This window comes from Leptinotarsa decemlineata, unplaced genomic scaffold (assembly GCF_025532065.1).
Source record: "Leptinotarsa decemlineata unplaced genomic scaffold, Ldec_3_MD MMD2_tig00001621_RagTag_RagTag, whole genome shotgun sequence".
NCBI classification, from domain to species: Eukaryota; Metazoa; Arthropoda; class Insecta; order Coleoptera; family Chrysomelidae; genus Leptinotarsa; species Leptinotarsa decemlineata.
The window spans coordinates 4,302,864-4,324,034 of NW_027412566.1; the positions used below are offsets into that span (position 1 = coordinate 4,302,864).

The 21,171-nt window shown below is 34.1% G+C and overlaps 1 protein-coding gene across 4 annotated transcripts in view; it reads right to left on the minus strand.

Annotated features, from left to right (window-relative positions):
• dac (dachshund family transcription factor) overlaps nt 1–21,171 on the minus strand; it is a 374,594-nt gene that overhangs the window by 262,605 nt on the left and 90,818 nt on the right. For 2 of the 4 annotated variants that reach the window (XM_074176210.1, XM_074176207.1), the window contains one exon: nt 7,558–7,685. In XM_074176210.1, coding sequence (XP_074032311.1) covers nt 7,558–7,685 — 128 coding nt within the window. Of the gene's footprint in view, nt 1–7,557; nt 7,692–21,171 lie in introns of all 4 variants that reach the window. The other 2 variants (XM_074176206.1, XM_074176209.1) reach the window with 1 other exon arrangement.

Below are 21,171 nucleotides of genomic sequence, written 5' to 3' on the forward strand. Positions count from 1 at the left end.
TAACGTAAAAATCTTGAGAGAAGTCGAAAATGTTGAACACAGATAACGAACTTGATTAGAAAAGTTCAGTTTCCCAAGAAACTTGCCTCATATGCTTTGAATTTAGGAGAACATTTGTTGTTATTAGTTGGATCGGTTCTGTTCATGCCTTATTATATGTTTATCTTCCAGAATATGTGATTTTAATCATTATATTCTGAGAATCTGTGAACCATATTTTTACCTTCCACTTCCCAAGTCCTTTTTCACTTTCTCTTCTACCTCTTCTCCTAATGGCTCTTAGTATTTCTCTGGTCAACTATCATCTCTTCACTTCTCTTTGACTCTCTTTCGTCACTTTGTTTGGGATATGTTCAATTTTGTTCCGATTATAACTAAATATAATAACGTCGCACGCAATGGAAGCAAACCACTGGAAATGTCATTATTTCTGTTATCGATTTTCCTTCATGACTTATGTCACGTCTGATTACCGCGCATGCAATTCGTGCAGATAAATGTGTTCGACTCGACGGTTAAAAATAAAGAACTGAATATAAATAAGAGCTAATATTTCAGAATTACTTGTTATGACCTTTATCAAAGACCAGCACGTAAGTACTTCCGTTTCTGTGCCTCGTTGCTCTCATGTCAGTTCTAGATGATATCAACGAAATGCGCTATTTCGCACCACAAACGAATTCCGAATGAACGTCGATCCGATTCATTTTTTACTATTTAATTGGTTTCGTTCACGATATTTCTTACCTTTTTAAATTGTTCTCGTGAGGCTTTGAAATTCAATTTATTTTTATCTCTTGACCTTATAAGCTTTTCTTACAGCAGTAAAAGTGTGCAACGTCGTTAGAGAGCGGGTGTACTTGGCAAATCAATAGTATTTTCTGAATAGCAGAATATTTTCTAGTATTTTCCTTCCAAAGGATGATACCCTAAGAAAAATAGTTGAAGAATATTGAATAAGCTCCTGATTCTCAAATGTGCATTTTTTATCATGATACAGCAGTTGTCAAATGGATATAATAATACACAGTCTTCAGGGAGTTAAATGAATGCAATGTCTCTGGAAATATACCACAAAGTCACTGTTGAATCTTCAAAAGTTGAACTAGATTTGAAAGTTTTTTATAAAAATGCAGGACAATCTCTAAAATTATCTGAAAGCAGTGCATAGGAGTCAAGGACGATTTACTGGATACAACTGCTTTGTTCAAAATATTTTTCCAAGTTTTTGAAATGCTGCCTTTGTTATTCCACTTGCATTGATATCCAATTTTATGGTTTGAGAAGTGCTCCCTTCATGACTCTCTATGACTGAAATGAAAAAACTACTAATTTTATCAAGAATGTTGAGGTTGAGTCTAGAGGTGTGTCTCAAAATTCTTGACAAATTGTAAAATAACAATCAATCAATCAATCAAATATACTTTATTGTCTGAAGAACTACATCTTGTAGACAAAGTCATAAACAATATGCAAGATACAAAAATCTACATAAAAAAGCATACACAATTTAAACAAAATACAATAAACAAAGCTAAAAATGTGAAATACACTGAGATATTTAGCTGGAAATAACATGACATAAAAATCAAAGTTAAGATTCAAGAGAATCGTCAAGATACTCCTGAACTGAATAATAGGCCCTATCAACAAGTAGCATTTTAACTGCTTTTTTGAATTTGTTAAGCACTATAATTTCTTCAATTCGGGCTGGTAAGTGGTTAAACAGTTTGATCCCGTTGAATATAATTGAATCCCTAACAAGGGAGCTCGCAGGAATAGGCAGATCTATGTTACTATTGTGGCTACGAGTATTATATGAGGAAGGGAGAGATGCACAAGAATATTTTTTTTTATCAAGCAAATTTATTCCAAGATAAACAGGGCAGCTACTGTTAGAATACCGTGAGCTATGAAAAGAGGCTTGCATGGATCCTTGGGAGCTGCTTTGCACATATATCGGACAGCCCTTTTTTGGAGCACAAAAATCATTTGAAATAAATCTCTAAAACAGACTCCCCAGAAAGCAATTCCATATTTAATATGGGGATCTATTAGAGCAAAATAAGCTGTTCTTGAATGGGAGTAGCCTAGTTCTCTAGAAATCACTCTTAGTGCATAGCAACCTGAGGCAAGTTTCTTGCTTAAGTTTATTGTGTGATTTTTAAATTTCAGTTTATCATCAATGTTCAACCCTAGAAATTTATAATTATGTACCCTGTCTAAGATTTTGTCACCAAGGCAGTGGAAAGTAAGTATGCTAGTTTTATTGATATTAAATGATAACTTATTGCAGTCGCACCATTCTTTGATTTTGTTGATGTCAGCAGAGATGGCAACTTGAAAAGTAGGAATGTCCTTGTTGTGCCATAATAAAGTGGTGTCATCAGCAAAGAGAGTAATTGTGGCCGTTATATCTATAAAAGCTAAGTCATTTATGTAGACAAGAAACAAAATTGGGCCAAGGATCGATCCTTGTGGTACACCACATTTGATAGTTTGAGCAGAGGAACACTCGGTTGTTTTAACTACCTGTTTGCGACCTGTTAAGTACGAATGAAACCAGTGGAGAGTGTTGCCTCTGAAGCCATACTGTTGCAACTTATTAAGAAGGATCTCATGGTTGACACAGTCGAAAGCTTTCGATAGATCACAGAAAATAGCAGTGACTGCTTCTTTAGCTTTATATTCGGAGTATATCGTGTCTAACATTATTAGTACCCAAATTGACGAGAAGTAAGGATGTTATTATCATGGCAAAAACATAAAATTCTGCTTTTCACTAGTTTTTTTTATTTTTAGCAACTTTCTCATTCGTTATTATTTCTGTATTTCTAATAGCAGAAATTGCTTTTTTATGTTTTTTCAACGACAAAAGACAAGCACCACAGGAAAAATCTTTAAGGCACTCTATGAGCGGTGTCTGTACGAAAGTGAGAAAAGTAGTCTCCAACTCTGTTCTTGTGTTGTTCAAACTTGACAAGACAAGAAGAAAGGAAATATGGAAATCCATCAAGATTTCAATTAGCAGTTAGCATCAACGTTTTTGTATGAAGTTTTGAAAACAACAAAAATGAAATATCGCATCTCTATACCATTGATTAGTTTGCTGATTTGATTGGATGATTAACTGCTAATCAGATATTGAAGGCGCTTCAAAAGCAGTTCACTTAAACTGGATAATAATAACAGCTATGCATGTCCCCTGCTGGACAAGGAGATAAAAAACACCCAATTTTCTTGATAACTCTCTTAGGCAGCCGACAACTCGAGATTTTATATTTTTCTCATCAAATATGAAGTAATCTCCTCTATACGAGCGCTAAAGACTGGGATTATTACAGGAATAAAATAAACACTTCCTCGGCCGCTTTTTACGACGTTTCAGTCTCATTTAGAGAACCAATTACATTTGATGATTCTGTGATTCACATCCTTTTATTAGATCTCACGTAATTACGTCAGTTTTATTAAATTCACTTTTCCGTCTTCGAGTTTATAAACATTGCTTCGGTCGTTTATTGATGTCATAAAACATGATAAATATAATTTGATTTTATCCGTTTATTTGACGCGTTACAATTTCCCAATGGAAGAACGATGTTGAGATCTTTATTGCCACCGACAATGTTTCATCATACTATTCCGGCAAAGGATGGATGTTTTCCGGGCACTTTCCTATCAAATTTCCAACGAATTCCATTTAAAACTAGTTCTTGATCGCGATTTTGTTTGCCTCGACCGCAGATTTTCTAACAGCGAAAACTTATCACGTATATACATATCCAACGTTTTGTCAGTAGCTCACCATCATCAACATTATTTTCATGTGCACCACATTCAGTTTTTAATTAAACGAATAGAGAACAAAAATATAGAAAACACGGGTTTTCAATTTTATTATTCTTCCCAAGCAACTGCAGGTGTAAGTCGTCAAGGAAAGAGCGTAATAATAATTAGAATAAAGACTCGTTAATATTTCAAAATCATCACACAACTCGAGTGGATACTTTGCAGGGAATTCAATGTGGTAATCCTCGGGTCGCATAAACAAGAATTACCTGCTCGAAAAAAGGATAATCAATGATCATCCATAGATCGGTCGACTCGCTGCGACCGATTTGATGAAAAAAGGACCAAAATATCGACTCGGCGTTAAACGATAAATTTATAAACAATAATTTAACCAATTCCAAATAATAATAGCTCGAATTATTCGAAATTGCTATAATCAAACGTTTAAAGTCATCGAGATAAGTGCGTTAAACGCAAAACAAATTGTAAATGGGATCCAAGGAAAATTATACAGGCCATAATAAAACGCCCGAGGCCCGCTTTTGGTCCGAAAGGTGCATGTCATTCCAGGACGATTTGTGGAGACTATTCATTAGAAATTAGTTGGATTGCTATGATTTCGGACTAGTATAAGTTGGACCGGCTAAGTGCCGGGTATAGACCGGTTGCCTTTCCAATTATTACACGCATTTTTCGAGGATTACGGGCATTGGCGTGCGAACAATAGCAGACTGTAAATATTTGTCAATTAGGAACTTCAGGCAAAGAACTGCAAGAAAGGTTCCTAATGATCATTGTAACATAATCTCCTCTTTAAATAAATCACTAGAAAAAATTAATTTTTAAAAGCACTTGTAGCGACATATATCTATTTGAAAAAACATTTTTTTTTCTTACAATTCAAAACTTATTGTTTGGAGCATGTTAAAAGGTTGTTTTCAAAAATGTTTTCAGCTATTGAAATGTTTTTTATTTTTTAGTTATCGCTGGACATATATGCAGTCTGTTCATTTTATTCAATATGTCATAATTACATGATGGATCTCTACAACATCAGTTCGAGCACCAGCAGACTATCCCTAATCTTTGTCTAACTTTTACACTTTAAAATTGGTATCTTGTACTCCGACACTTAGGTTTTCATCAATTTGAACACTTTTACATAAAGTGTACCATTTTTGTAAGTCTGGCATATGTTATTCCATTTTTCGGATTCTTTTCAGCAAACTCTTCAGTTATCCAAGTCATAGAGGTTCATAAGAAACTTGTCCGTCTTCTTGAGTCGTGCGCCATATTGAAGTCAGAGTAACTGTAGCATAACTTGCACCTCCGCCAAATTTTACTGCACTAATTTTTTTAGAAATTTGTGAGTTCGAATATCATCTTTTCACTATGATATACGAAAAAAAGTTTCATGTTTATAATACTGTCGCGGCTTGAAATTTCACTACTTTTATTTGAGAACCAAATAAATTACAGCTTCCTGAAGGGGGTTCAAAATATTTGCTGGATGATCTTAGTCAGCACTATTCATTATTACTCATGAGTTCTACATCAATCACTGAAATTCTAGGCCATAGCTCTTGACATACTTACATTACGTTTTGAATACAGGATGTGCATTTATAATATGCCATGACCAAAAAACTGTCAAGAAATAAACGATTTCGACGACATTGAAAGAGAGATATATATATTTCTTACTTATTTCTTCATGACAATACTCAAAAAGTTTCAAATAATTAAATCTATCCATCAAAGTAAGAAGCTATATCAAACATTTTACTGAGTATTTTTCTATCTCTGAAAAATTGGATACAATAATTTTATTCAAGTGCAAGTTTTGCACTGTTGTCATATTTCGATGTTATTGAAGAACATCAGATTTTTATGTCACACTTTTTTTATTCAGCATTCACAACACATTTCAGATAGTGTCACTTGTTATAGTGAAAAAGATTGTCAATTCGAAAGTTAAACCCAGTGTCAGTATTCCCGAAAATTGAAAAAAATTCGTATTGAATAACAATGAATTGTATTTCTTTATCAATTAACTGTTCAGAATTTCACCTCTTGACGTAACGAAACTGAAACAATGGTGATCATTAGACCCTCAAATCTATAATATAGTGGATTGTTAGTCGCAAAAAAACCTAATACAGATTGAGAAACAGAGGAAAACGAACAATTTACGAGTTCTTCAAATCGTGTCTGTCACTCCTTCAATAAAAAAACTACCGGAATATTCATGACGTCGTTTGGTCGTTGCCATTTGCTACGGCTTTGACCTCCAAAGAGTGTGCTGTTAATACCACGCGTGTTGAGTTTATTGTTATTGAATAATTTGTCAAGCTCATTCCAACTTGATCATTACTACTTATTGAAAAAATGTTCTATTTGTGAGTAATTTATTTTTCAATTAGTATTTTCAGTACCTGAAGAATTGCGGTTACTAGGCATGGTTTTGATTAGTTGTTTTTCAAATGGGAACTCACAGTTACACATAACGATAAACAATTTAATAACCGTAAAGGCAACAATTTTTTTCTAATAGATGTTTTTATTCAACACTCCTTTATAATTTGTGAGAAATTTGTGGTAATGAGAAGTTGTGGAAAATTCATCAAAGGGATAGATGAAATAAAGATTGATCACATTCTCTTTTGTGATGACTTTTGTATATGAAACATGTAAATATATTATGAAATGTTATTTCAAGCAAAATCGTATGAGTAAATTTCTTTCAAAGCACAAACAAACTTAAACAAATTTAGGAAAAGCAGTTTTTATTTAGTGTCAGGATATTTACAGATGACGTGGTAGATACTCTTCAGAATATTATATACGAAGTTACTCATCGTCTTCCCTGTAATTGAAATAAACATCGTTTTGATTTTCTGGGGCAGATTATACTTGTGTTTGTAACCAAATTATTTTACTGTATCTAAGCATCTTTTTTGGTGGAGAACTTTTTCAGATATTCCAAATGATCAGGTACACTTCGCTGAAAGGATAGAAGGTCCATCAAAGGTGTTACGAAGTGGATGAAGTATGGTGAATCGAAGGGTGTTTTTCAAATACCTAACTGTTTTTGTAAAGATGGGACATTATGGTTTGTAAATAGCTTGTAAATAGTTGGGAATTGCTGTAAATAGTTTTTCGTACACAATTTTGAAAATTATAGGCATAATACGCATATGCTGTCATTGTCATTGTTGAATAATGACAGAACAGGCAGAACAGGGTTTGATTAGTGTTATAAATTGAAAAAGAGTAATATTGTGATAATCGCAAATAAATGTGGACGAGACAGAACTTCAAATGTAGAAAGTTCATAGAAAGATGGTACTTTGACATACTTCCTAGGGCACACAAGAACCTGATCTTCTTCAGCGGTACAACGTATTTTCCAACGGAAATATAGTAGGATCTATTTTGTTTTCATCCTGAGTCGTTGGTTGTATTGTTACTTCATGTAACTATCCACTGAAATGTCAATTCCGACAGCCTGTGAAAGAGAGGAACTCACTGACAATCTTAAATCAACTCATGAATGAGCATTCATCTATCAAATCAAAGGTATTTTGCAATAAAACAAAATAATGTACATAATGTTACTTCGAATTTTGAATGTCAATATTGCCTGTTCATGAAAATTCAAATGGCAGATATGTCATAATTTTAAAAATGTACTGACTGATTCTGTTGATTATAAGTCGCCAAATTTATATTGACACAATAAAATATATGAAAAAAACTCACCACCCATGTGTCCGTTTTCGTATGGATATTCTCCGTTATCCATCCGTTGTTTTTTGAGCTGCTGGTGCTGTAAATGGGAGGCGGCTAAACTCAGCCCTACGGGAGCCCTTTTTGGCGGACGACCGGGCCTGGAACTGCAAAATAGTAGAGAATTACTGTTGTAAAAACCAAGGTGAAAACTATATATAATACGAGAGGAAATGGAAAAGTTTCTAAAGTCTTTTTACTGGTTTCAAAATTCTTTTTGTCAGAAAATACAAATTTGTCGGTCAAAAGTACACTCAGAAACCCAAAATAATTCACAGTAAAGTATAATGTTTTCAAAATACGTTAACTTCCTTATATTTGAAAAAATTTCAGATCCATTATAACATTCATACACACAACATTTTCACAGTTTGGCTATCACAGGTGAGTACTAGAGATTCATGATATAATTACTCAATTGAATTACTTGACAAAAAATAAATTTGAATGGTTTAGTTCCATTTTTATTCAATATTATCCTGAAAAATTATTCATTGAAACAACTTCAGTTCAATTGTTTTATGCTGGAGAAACTTTTTTGATAATACACAAATATAAGTCAACTCGAAAATTAAGTCAGAACTTGATGAAACATATTCAATTTTTCAACTTTGTGAGTTGCACCTCTAGAATTAAACTGAGGACTAGTGATACGAGTATTCCTTGTTCAATATTCTCAATGTTGTCATCCTTCTGAATGTCCTTTGAATCTAAAAATGCGGGCCAGAGAAATATTGCAATAAATAATAAATCGTGCATATATCATTCACTTTGATTTAGAAATATATCAACAGGAAAATATTTTTGTGAAAGAACAACCAAGCCAAGTAGAACATTTTTTTTAAGCAATCTCGGGAAATTTCTATAAATAGGCTTCGTATTATATTTTTTTATTTGTTTCTTTCCTTGATACATAACTGTAACGATATTTCCTAAGTCAGTGGTATAATTTAAGTTATAGTTTAATAAATTGTATAATTTTCGTGAAATATCTAGGATTCGTTTTAGAGATTGAGAATCAATACACAGACAAACAAAAAAGGTCTAGATTAATACAGCAAATCCTAAAATTGACCATGAAATCTCCTTCTATGTAACAACAGTTTCGATAAATGCCAGTATGTAAAAAAGAATAAGCTTAAATTGGCAACCCTGTCGATGAGAACTTTTACAGAACACTATTCATTATAATCATGTCTCCAGGTATCTCCCCAAACATCTCCAAAACATATTTCCTATCAGCTCTCCATAAATCATCTCATCAATCAGGGGAGCCTCTCACTGCAGCCGTCCACCAATCTAATTACGTCCAAGCAATAAATCCAATACAGAGACGAACACCCAGAACAACTAAGTCTATCAAATAAGAGAAACCGTCTCTGTAATTGAGTTGCGTATGAGCCGCATATAAGAAGTATGACAGTATATTTTGCCGGAAATGAAGCTAATAAATCAAATAGGGTTCGATTCCTCGACTGACCGCGGACATCTGATATTTGCGGCCGGACGCCATCTAATGGATAGAGTTGTCAACAGGACAAACAGTCGAACGTGCCCCTTCTTACTATTTGGCGAGTGATGAGAAGCCACTGAGGAGATAAATGGGAGAGTAAAAATAATGTATTTGTAAACACTCGTCGATTTGAGAGTGACGGTAAATCGCTCCTATTGGAGTTTTCTTTCACCTTAACCGAAGAAGGATTCCATTCATCTGATATAACTGTACGATGTCAGTGATTATTCAAATTTTGCAGGCTATGTACATTCAATTAGCAATTTTTTATGTTTTTATGCTGGTACACTCCAATTTTGAACACTTGAAATGTTGACAGTGGCATACGGTGATTGTACTCTGAGTCAGAAAAATTTTATCCAGTTTTGTTTTAATCAAAACTCATCTCAGATCATTTAGAGTTTTAAAAACTGTTCGAATGTTGGATTTGAAACCGAGTCCTTTCATTGTCTGTTACGTTGAAAATCACGATCAATAATATTCATTCGTAGGATTAAAATTGAATACAAGGGCAAACATCTCAGTTTTCTTCTTATTACACCTGAGAAGATTTTTCTTTTTTGTAAATCGATTCATTTCTCAGTTTGTGGGAGGTAAAAACCAAAGAAACATCAAAGATTACTTCAATAGCCTTTAAACTTTCAAAAATAAGTTTCCCTGTTTGACCAACATGATAAAGAAAAAAGACACAGGTCAACTAATATACTATATATAATTTATTCTATATAAGCTACGTCCAAATCTTTTTATTTATTGTTTAACAGTACATCATTCATAAATATACTTTAAAAAAATAGGATACGTTGGGAAAAATATATAAAACTTTATTAGAAAACGGCTCAATGGATTCCAAACACTGCTGGGTTGAAAAAATTCTTATAAGATGATAATATTATTGGGCCTGCATCATACTTTTTTAAAAAGTCACATGTCGTGCACTGGCCAATGGTAATGAATAATTTTCTCCATAATGCCCGTTCAATGACATCAAATCGGCATATACAACAACGAAATTACCACGTTTTATAATTTTAATAATGAATCTTGGCATTTTTCATTCGCTTCGAAAAAGGTAGTTTACGACTGACAAATCTCCAATTCATGATGCGAATATTCGGCTTTAAATTGCATGATTGGCCATTTGATTGATTGAATCCTGTAAATTATTGGTAAACCGATCCCAATTGCAGTGAAATAGCTCCCCGCGGCCAGTGATTAACTCGTACATTGATTCGTAAAATGAGAAATTCTGCAATTAACATTCGACACCATCAAAAATGAATCAAAATTGAATTGAGTCGAGTTACCTCCCCTTTCATTGATATGGTAATGTTCCTTGTTTGGTTCACCATCGTTCCAGAACAATAACTTGGTGACTTTTAGAAAAATTCACAAAATACGATTGTCTTATTTGCAACTGACTCTTTTGTTAATCTGTCAAGACATATGAACTACTTGTTAAAAAAAATGATCATCGAATTAACTTCTTGGCTTCGATGTGCTATAAAATGCATTAATGGTACTCATCGGGGTCACGAATGAATAATTTGAAAGAAAAAAAGGAGTTATTCGTTGTACTTTTGGGTTTGAATATCAAATGTTTTTTCAGGTAAAAACCTCGTATTTCACCAAAGCAATTCTGGTATCTGATAATACCGTACTCATCGTTTTAAAAATCCATAGACCTGAACTTCTTCTACTAAACGACAAATTGAAAAAGGATATCTATTATTTTATCTATTTTCCCAATTTTTTTATTTACAACAAGTCATAATTATTATTCAACTGGTATTGTTTCAAAAAATTTTAGTTGGGTGATGGGATCAATTTTTCTTGAAAAACAATTATTTTCTTGCCAACTATGCAAATTTAATCAAATTCTTCTTCAGATACAATAAAAAACACTGAATGAATGAAACTTTCGAAACAGTAACAAATACGTGAAACAAACGTTTGTTAGAAGAAGAATTTATATAAATTCAACAATGTTTCGTGGTGTATTTCATCAGTTCGGACTTCCATTCTCTAATATAATATAAATTGATTTGAAAACCCTGAAAAAACAATTAAAAAATTAATAAGATAAACCGAAAATAACAATTTTATTAAACAAAAAACTGAAATTACAAATAAATAACATACAAGCAACAACCAAACAAATGAAAATTGAAATATTATTAAAAGCTGAAAAATAAAAATTAAAAATTATTATTAACAAAAAATTAAAAATAAAAATTGAAATATTTCAAACCAAGTTATGTCACGACGTTTCGATTGTTAGTATCCACAATCGTCTTCGGGTTTCACCTATCCCCTCTTCACTTTTTCCACTTCATTGGTTTTTAACGGGAGATGACCGTTTGGTGGGAATTGGTCGTTTTTCCCTTGATTAGAGGTTTTCATATGTTACGTATCTCTACACTAGCTTGACTAAATGCGTTGTTGGACAACATATACGCGGCTTCTTTGAATTTTCTCCTAAACGAGTGTTCCTCTTTGTGAATGATTTCAGCTTGACACTGGATGTTATGTTGATGAGTCCAAACATGCTCTGCTATTCCGGATTTGCTGATTTCTCCTCGCTGTGTGTTTCTTGTGCTCAGCAATGCGAACTTTCAATGGCCTCTTAGTTTAACCGATGTATGATTCTCCGCACTCGCAGGGTACCCGGTAAATGCAATTCTTGGAATCGCAGTCCGCGTTTGGTGGCCTGGTTTTTATAAGACTGCTACGGATAGTGTTCCCAGATCTGAAGCAGGTCCTGATGTTGTACTTGGACCCAATCCTTCCTATCCTTTCCCATAATCCTCTGATGTAGGGGAGTACAAGTATTGGTTTTAGCTAAGGCCTGTTCTACCACCGTTCTGGAGTAACCATTCCGTTGTATGTCATTTTTAATGATGCCTAGTTCCTTTTCGAGACCTTCCTTTGTATTACAGAGCCCAAAAGCACGGTCAAGTACAGTCTTGATGATTCCTCTCTTAGTCGATTGATGGTGGTTGGATTTCTGGTTCAGATACTGTCCTGTGTGAGTGGGTTTTCGATATACATATGTTTCCCATTTAGTGTCGGTCCTTTTCACCAATAAGTCTAAGAAAAACAATTCGTTGTGGACTTCCTTCTCCATTGTGAAAGTGATGGAAGGACTTACGTTGTTGATGTGCTTCAGAGAAGTGTCTATTTCTTCATTCCCATGATTCCATATTATGAAGGTATCATCTACGTATCTCAACCAGACTCGGGGCTTCTTGTGGCCTTCTTCAATGGCCAGAGTTTCAAACCACTCCATATATACATTGGCTATAACAGGTGAAAGTGGCGATCCCATTGGCAGTTTTTTGTTTAATAAAATTGTTATTTTCGGTTTATCTTATTAATGTTTTAATTGTTTTTTTTCAGGGTTTTCAAATCAATTTATATTATATTAGACAATGGAAGTCCGAACTGATAAAAACAAAAAATTGTTTTTTTAAGAAAAAACGATGCTGTTACCCAAGTAACCCTTTTTGAAAATTATTATCATTACTTGTTTTTTGCCAAATTCGTGGCACTCCCCGAAAGATCACTATCAAATCAGATTCGAAACAAAAAACTCAATGTTTATAAAATAAAAAGCTCTTCGTTCCTAATCTGAGATTACTGTTTCACAGTCTCCCGGAGGAATACCTGGATGACGGCCGTATTCCGGGGGGTCTTATTATTGCCTTTCGTGTTCTGTTTGGAAGAACTTTAATATTTCCCGAATTACCCACTCCAATCTAACGAAAGCTTTTATCATTACTCGCTTTTTTAACGGCGATGCTAGTTTTGAATCATCGCCGGGGATCATTCTATAAGTTTATCGATTCTCGTCTCTGTGGCAGAGGGAGTGAGGGTGCCTTGCCCGAATTATATAAGGGCTGAAACCGACACCCTTGTAGGGCAGTAGGTCCTTTTTATGAACATGAATCAATATTTCATTCGGATGAGAGAGCAACTTGATATCACGAGAGGTAATAGCAGGAGTAATTTCGTAAGAGTAACTTTGTTTCTGAACCTTCTGAAGATTACAGTACGATTTACGACAAAAATAGAAATGATTCACGTAGAAGTATGTGAGCAAAAACTTCTAGGGATCGTGACACTGAGACACTTGAGAGAAGTAAGTAGCAAACATGTGCATGGACGTGGAAGACGTGGAATCGACACGTATTCCGGTATCTCCAATAATTCCTTCAAGCAGGGCTCATGACATTACTCTTCAATCATAACATTTTATACTCTAGGCTAGCTTTAACCACCTGAAAAAAGCGGAAGTGATATTCAATTCACTAGCACTAACTTCCAAGAGTCGAGGAAAGAAATTATAGACCTTCAATATGTTTATGCTCACCCATTATACCGATTTCTAATATATAAGAAACAGAGTGGTGAATATTGCGTTTGAACCCAATAATAATTGCGTATTGCGTAATGAAAATAATGAAGACAAGAGTTTGGTGTCATGATACCAGATAGATCAGGCATTTATACATTGTGCGGGTCATGTACGGTGTTTTAAATACTTAGGTCAAACGGGAAGAACATTCAAGGCACGTATGAAAGTACATGAATGTAAAATGAATTCTCAGTTCCTCACAGGTGAACAAAAGTTCAATTATCAATTCAAAACTCTGCATTTCCAGAAGAACGGTTCAAAACTCAACCTACAACAAATCATGAAAATCAGTAAACTCAAAAATTGACAATTTCTAATGAAACATCAAATAAATTCAAATAGCTATCTTTTTGAATTATCCATTCTTATCGAATAATCATTTTAGCCACCCTATTTAAATTAATATGTAATAATCATCTATTTATAGATCTTTTTCGTTTTGTGAACCTATATAGTGAAAATCGCAATGGACTATAATCAAGTTTTGATTAGCATAGATTTTCATCAAGTTTCGACCAGTTCCATTCAATCCACAAGAGTCTCTAATCACCAATATTGAAGGTGAACAAAACTTTCAACAGTGGTTTTGGGCTGTAGTTTCAACTAGAGGTCTTGCAATTGAAGCTATACGTAAAATTGGTTGATGATGAAGCTACCTACCACATTTGGGAGCCTCATTTGACCTTGCTGATCAAAGTTTGTAATATGTCGATCTCTTGAAAGGCGAAAAAATGGATAAAGAAAGTGGAAATATTAAAATCACAATCATCTGTGCGGTTATTCGGAGATAACAGGAGGCAAAGAAAACGAAAATGCGGGGTTGAAACTAACTAAAAACTTAGTGAATGTAGTAAAACAAAGAAACGTGATTAGAGAATTCATATTGTTTGCTACCTCTTCAACAATTCCCTATCATATCTGAATGAACCAACATTGTGAAACAAGAATTTTTCTTCAAAAATCATTCCAAAATAGTGCTGCAATGAATAAACCGACATATCGCCGTAAAACAAACGTGATCGCAGCAACGGTGGCCTGCTGGATCCTCCAGGCGCCACAGTGGTACCATAATAAATCAAAAGATGAAAAGAACACATTGTTTACACAAGTAAGTCTTGAGTCGACTGTTAACTTCCCTGCTAACAACGCTGTTGGCATGTAGATAAAGGAATAAACACTTTTACAGCTGACTATATTGGTCACAAAATATTACACGTCGAATCCATTTTAGTGCCCTTTTTATTGCTCGCTTGTTCTGGCTAACTCTTACGTGTGCCGTAAATCTAAACCAATTTGCACAATGAACTCGGTTCGAACCAAATTAACTCGCAAATCAGGGCCGTCTCCGCCATACGAGATAGGTTCCAAGAATTTAGAAATCAAATCAGTGTCATGATTGGATTGAATACAAACATACAACTACTTCCTTTGCTAAAGCATTGGATTGCAATGCTATTTCTTTCAATTTCGTTAAGGTGACTATTTAATAGGAAACATTACGGTCGATGCATCATAGTGAATATGTAGTATATATTCATTAAATATATGACCCTGTATGTGTTTCAGATAAAAAATAAACAAATGACAAGGTGTAGTAATTGTATAGCCTAAATTATCTAAGAAAAAAATAAAAATTGTAATTAATCCATCTTTATGCAAGTGGATGTAGAAAATTTCATAATTCAAATTAATATTCTGTTCAACAGTATTTGTCCTTTTCAATATTGACATTACTTCGACATAAAAATCCATCTTTCTCCTCAGTTATCCTGAAAAAGTATAGTGATCTGAAGCATACATTGCTAACTTCTCTGCTGTCACTGTTCTTGTTTGTCTCAACTATATATTTTTTTTTCTGATTGATTCGGCCATTACTTGATGAAGATCCATAGTAATTTCATAAACTACACCTTATGATTTGATCTCCACAAACTTTATTTGGGAAATATATCACGACATGTTTCGCTAACATAGTAGCTTCTTCAACAGTATTTAAATCACAGTATTCAAATCACTGTTGTTGAAGAACATGTCGTGATATGTTTTACAAATAAAGTTTGTGGAGATCAAATCGTAAACTTTAGTTTATGAAATTATAATATTATACTTTTGAATGCAAACTATCTTCTTAACAATAGATATTCTATCAAGTTACCTGAACAAGGCTCAGAAATATGTGAAAATTGCATCATCATATTGACAAAATTTCAATAGCCTATTTTAATTTTGTAGAAAAACACACATTCAATATGCCGCTATGTACTAAAAATATGTGTGTATTGCAGTATTACCAAAATAAAAAAGTTTCATGAAGGTTTCAACAGTAGTACAATTTGGAAGTTTCGAATAAAGCTTCAAATGAAAAATACTACGATAAATGGTCACACTGTATATGACATTTCCAGCTCATATCAGATTTAACATTATTTCCTAGTAATTTCGTCGATTCTGAAATACTATTAAAGTTGCAAAAATTACCTCTGTAAAAAGTAAACGAATAGTTCTATCCACTCCAAAAAAAATTAAAATTTTGTAAATTCTGTAGATACTCAGATTCAGTTATTTTGTATGCATATTTTTAAATGAAAATAAGCACGTGTTAATAATCTTCATTGCCATTTTTCAAACTTCCTGGACCATTCTGGAACATCTTCGACTGATTTCGCGCGACCAAATAATCTCAAACAAACAAAGCACTTTATCAAACGAAAACAAATTGTTTAATCTCTTTGGATAATTTTCTGTTCGAATGGAACTTGAAGATTAGTTGAACATCAGTCGAAATGCAAATTGAAAATCTAAAGCAAAGCCGATGATTGAAACGGTGCATTTACAAATTATTTAATTTTCCGCCCAAAAGAGCAGATTTGTTTCCTAAGGCATCTTCGTTCAAGTGTGACTAACTTCTAAATAACAACTCGAAGAAGAACAGAGATTCGGCCTGACTTCGTGTATATCTTTCATCTGCTGTTGGAATTAGTGCCGACAGTTTCTGAACGCATTCTTAACGATTTTGATTGCGGAATCGATAATGTGGGAGGGAAGAGTCCGCGCAATTTGAATTAATATCGGTGATTCTGAAACACATAAATCAGGATGCTTTCATTACTGCAAAAATTTATTGATCAAATACTTATTCAGCAGTTGAAATTTTTTAGAAATAATATCATAAATTCACACAAGTTTCAGAATAACTCATGTCATTGGAATTGTGAATTGAGTATGACGTTGGCAGAGATTGTTTGATGAAAATTAACAATGTTGATAATACTTTGTTATTATTAGATTTTTGATAGTGGAACCTTACAAATAACGTAGATGGTATCTGCTTTACATATCGACAGTTAGGCAAGTTTGTCGATTTTGTCAATTGCATTCACCAGTCAAATAAATTCACCACTGAAATGGAGGTGTATAATTGTCTAAATTTGATTATTACTGAAATCAACAATGAAGTAGCAACAAAAGTAGCAGCATTCAACAGTATGCTTCACATTCTACTAAATATTTCACTGGTAGAAAATAATTCTCAGAAAGAACCGAGTTTCATCAAACAAATTGCTGTAAACTATATTATCTGCAAAAAATTACGAAAATAAGTCATTCACCAGGTCTATTCCACTCCAAGAAACGATAATAAGCGTTATAGGACATTGAAACGCTTTGCTGAACTCACCAATGATATTGCTTATTTCTTTTTAAAAATAAATACTTAGACATGGCTCACAGAACATATAATTTGAATAAATCCATTGAAAACAACAAAAACAAAAGTTTCAGTATCAGATAGGAGACAGGAGTGTACTAGCTGACTTGTGATTCATGCCCAAAAATGTTTATTGGTCAAACGGGGAGTATTTATTCCCATTGAATAAAAGACCATGAAGTTAATTTGTTGAGTGTGAAAACCAATTCCACATTTGCCAATTATCTTTTGGCATAAAGGGATGAGTTCAATCACGACTATGACCTATTACATTCAAAAAAATCTTCTGAAATGCTCGGAAACTGTCAAATTCAATAATTCGGAATACTCACCGAATGACCAAATTGACTTGAAGACGTTCATACATGAACCCAAGTAAAATCTATTGTTTAAAATATGTTTAAACTCTGTTTAAAATCTGTTTTCCCGTCAACCAGCTGTAGCACCCCTACGAAAGACAACCCTCAGAAGTAGAGCTTGTGCGAGCTAATGACTAACGAGGTCTTACCTTTTAACGTGTGATTTCTAACACGGGTTGGACGATAGCAAGTGAAAATCGAGAGTTCAGACTAGGGCTTGAACCACCGACCAAAACGGCAGTCAATTCGAGTAAGTGAACAAAGCACCCACGTCGAACCGCCTGGCCACCGACCGATTACATAACATTGGAGAATAGTATCAAGCCAACATTGAAAGGAACTTGTGCTATTATCAGAATATAATTCATTGGTTAACTTGAAAAAAGAACAACTCCCCATTTTTTTGTATAGGTATGATCTCAGAATTTCAGAAATTATGAATCTGCACACATTTCAAGGAATTGAACCTTGTGCACTCTGAATATAAAAAACACAATAAAATACCTATCAACAGGGGATACACCATTTGTGGTACCAGTTTGTTGATACAGTCATTCTTAGCAAAATGAATCAGCTCTAGCCTCCACGCTCTCCTGATTCGATCTTAAATGAGTTGTTCGTGTGGTTTTGTACCTGAACAAATATAATCCATATTCACATAACATATATAGCTACTATCAAAAGTGTGATAGGGGTTGTGTAGCAAATTTTTAAAGATATATTTTAGGTATATTCGAATCAGAGCCAGATATATTCATCTTGCTTTCATGGATAAAAATTCAAGGTAAAATATATAACAGCATTTTCATTCAATGTTTATATTTTAGAAGTGAACATTATACACCTTTGGTTTCTCTTTATTTTGTGATATATTCATTCAAATTTGGTTGCTTTTATATTTGTTCTCAAAGGAATAATTTAGAAAATTTTAGGAAAGAAAGTTTTTGGTCTTCTACTTCTCCATCTTGATACAAAAAATGTGGGAATCTTACAAAGAAAAAAAGAAGCAATAAATTTTTTGGGGACAAAACACAAGCACTACAGGAAAATCACAATGGATTTGAATCGCTGGAGACTAAATCCAATTGGAAAAAGGTCTTCAGGAACTTTATCGCCGATAATGATGCATTTAGATACATACCAACTATTTGAAATTACAATTTATTCGATGTCACAGTAGTTCGTGCTAAAAAATGACTGAAATTACCTCCGACGTTAATCAAAAGCAGTTACTTCCCTTATAAAGCTATATCAAGCTGCGTTGAACGCGCGGATGAAACTTAATATGCATTCCCGGTAAGTTTTCACAGAAAATTATCCCAACACCACGATATCTTAGACAGTAATTGCGGGTCTCCCATGATTGACTGCATTCATCCAATCGTATTCAACTGTTACGAGCCTTTGCTTACCGGTTCGCATTTGCAATAAGGAGTGGTTATTATAGTTTTTTTAAAAAAGTTAAGAGCTCCAAATTTCAGGTCGTAATTTCGGATTCGAGCATGTGATTCTGGCCAAGATAGAAATCTGAAGAGCAGAAAATGGTTTACGAGAAAAATAAACGCGGATGGACTTGATATCGAACAAGGTTGAGCTTTCGTAGGATCTAAAGATTACATTTTGAAAAACGGAAATGAAATTTCGCAATGGCATTTTCCGAAGATGAGTAATTCACTTCGAATTATATAATGATAGGTGATTTTACTACTTTGAGTCTATTCCAGATATCGAAAATGTCCTTGGTTCTATGGCTTGCAAGCAGTTTCTCAAATATGTTGATTCCAAATGATATGCCTACTAACAAGTTCATGATCGCAAACATTATATTTCTATGAAGCAGAACTTCAATTACATTTTCCTGTAAAAGCCACACTGGTTAAAAAGCAGAAACGTGGAGTTTTTCATTCCTTATTATTCATAGAAAGTAAAAAAATGGGTGTTATTTCACAAATCAAACATAAATGTAAAGTTGTGGTAGTACGTTTTTGAGTGATATTTTCCAATACTATCCGAACAAAATGGAAACGTTTTTGGTCTTGGAAATAACCATGTTTTTCTTATGTACCTATATCAGAGCCAAATTCGCTCTGAGGATTATACAAATTCATCCAAGCCTTCTCCAAAACTACCATTTTCTTTGCCACCTGCCAAATATCTCCGGGTACCTTTTGAAAGCCTTCAGTTATTAATGTTTTCCAGGATTTTGGTATTAATTGATTTGCAGTCTCTGGCTTAGGGAAATACACCCGATAAACCTTCCTTATGGTATTTTTTTCTGTTTTTATGCACACACCATACAAACTTAAAGTGAGGTGTCTTTGACAGTATCTTAAAATTTGTGGAGCATACCTAAACTTGAATTATTTGAGGTCTTTGTCGTTTTCACTTAATGATCTCTCGTGAAAGTTCAATATTCCGGAAATCCTTGCACTTTTGAAGGCTTCTGTAGATTAATGCCAGATCATCCAAAAGACATAGTAGTCATTCATTGATGTCATTTGAAGAAAAGATCTATATTAATAGGGTATTTCATAAGGCGCTTTCTATATTCAATTTCAAATAAAACAAATTGTGTGTGAAATGTAATCATCGAATTTTTTTATTCGTTCAAATGTCCGCCACGGCTTCTCTGGGTGCTGGAGCGTATCTGAAACGTCCAACTTTCCATGACTCTGGCGCATAAATCAGGTTGAATTTGATCGATGGCATAGGTTATGTAGGCTCTTAGGACCGCAGTGGTTTGTGGTTTATTCGCATTCGACTTAAGAAAACCCCACAAGAAAGAGTCTTACGTGGTCAAAAACCAAACAGTGACTTTTTCGGGATACATTGAAAGCTCGTGGATCTCACGTGTTTGTTCACGTACCCATTCATCCAGAAATGGGCCTCATCGCTGAAGATGATTTTTCAATGAAAATTAGGGTTAGTTGCCAACTGCTTCAGAGCCCATTCAGCGATCACATGTCGTTGTCTATGGCCGTTTACCTTCAGTTGAATTTTGTAAGGGTACAGGCCCAAGTCATGACGCAAAATTCACTAAGTTGTGATATGCGAAAGGCCGAGTTCTTGTGAGCGACGCGATATCTACTACCTCGGATTCTCCTGCACACTCTCACAGACAGCAGCGATGTTTTTGACATATCTTACGTTTCGTCAACGTACGGTTATTGGTTGATCGTTAACTAAACCAGTGGACCTGAATTTGGTTATGGCGACTGGGCAAAGCCCGTTCATGATGATTTGGCAGAACAGACTGAATGAATGAAAACTGATTTGACAGATATAGCTTCAACAAGATTGCCGTCATCAATTGTCAAAGTTCGGAAGTCTCTGTATATGAAAAAAATTTTCAAATGATTTAGAAAAATATCTACTTAAGAATACATTCACTCACTTCATTGTATTATTTCCACAGGACTATAAGGAAATCCGTAGAAATTGAAAGGCACAGATCAATGTTCATCTCGTGCCAAAAAGATGCGATTACTTCCGAGGGTTTTACATCATCCCCGACGTTCCAGATTTCCTTAGAAGGAGGAGAAAATAAAAAGCAACTTTGAAATATTGCGTGTAGATATACGAACGTTTGTTT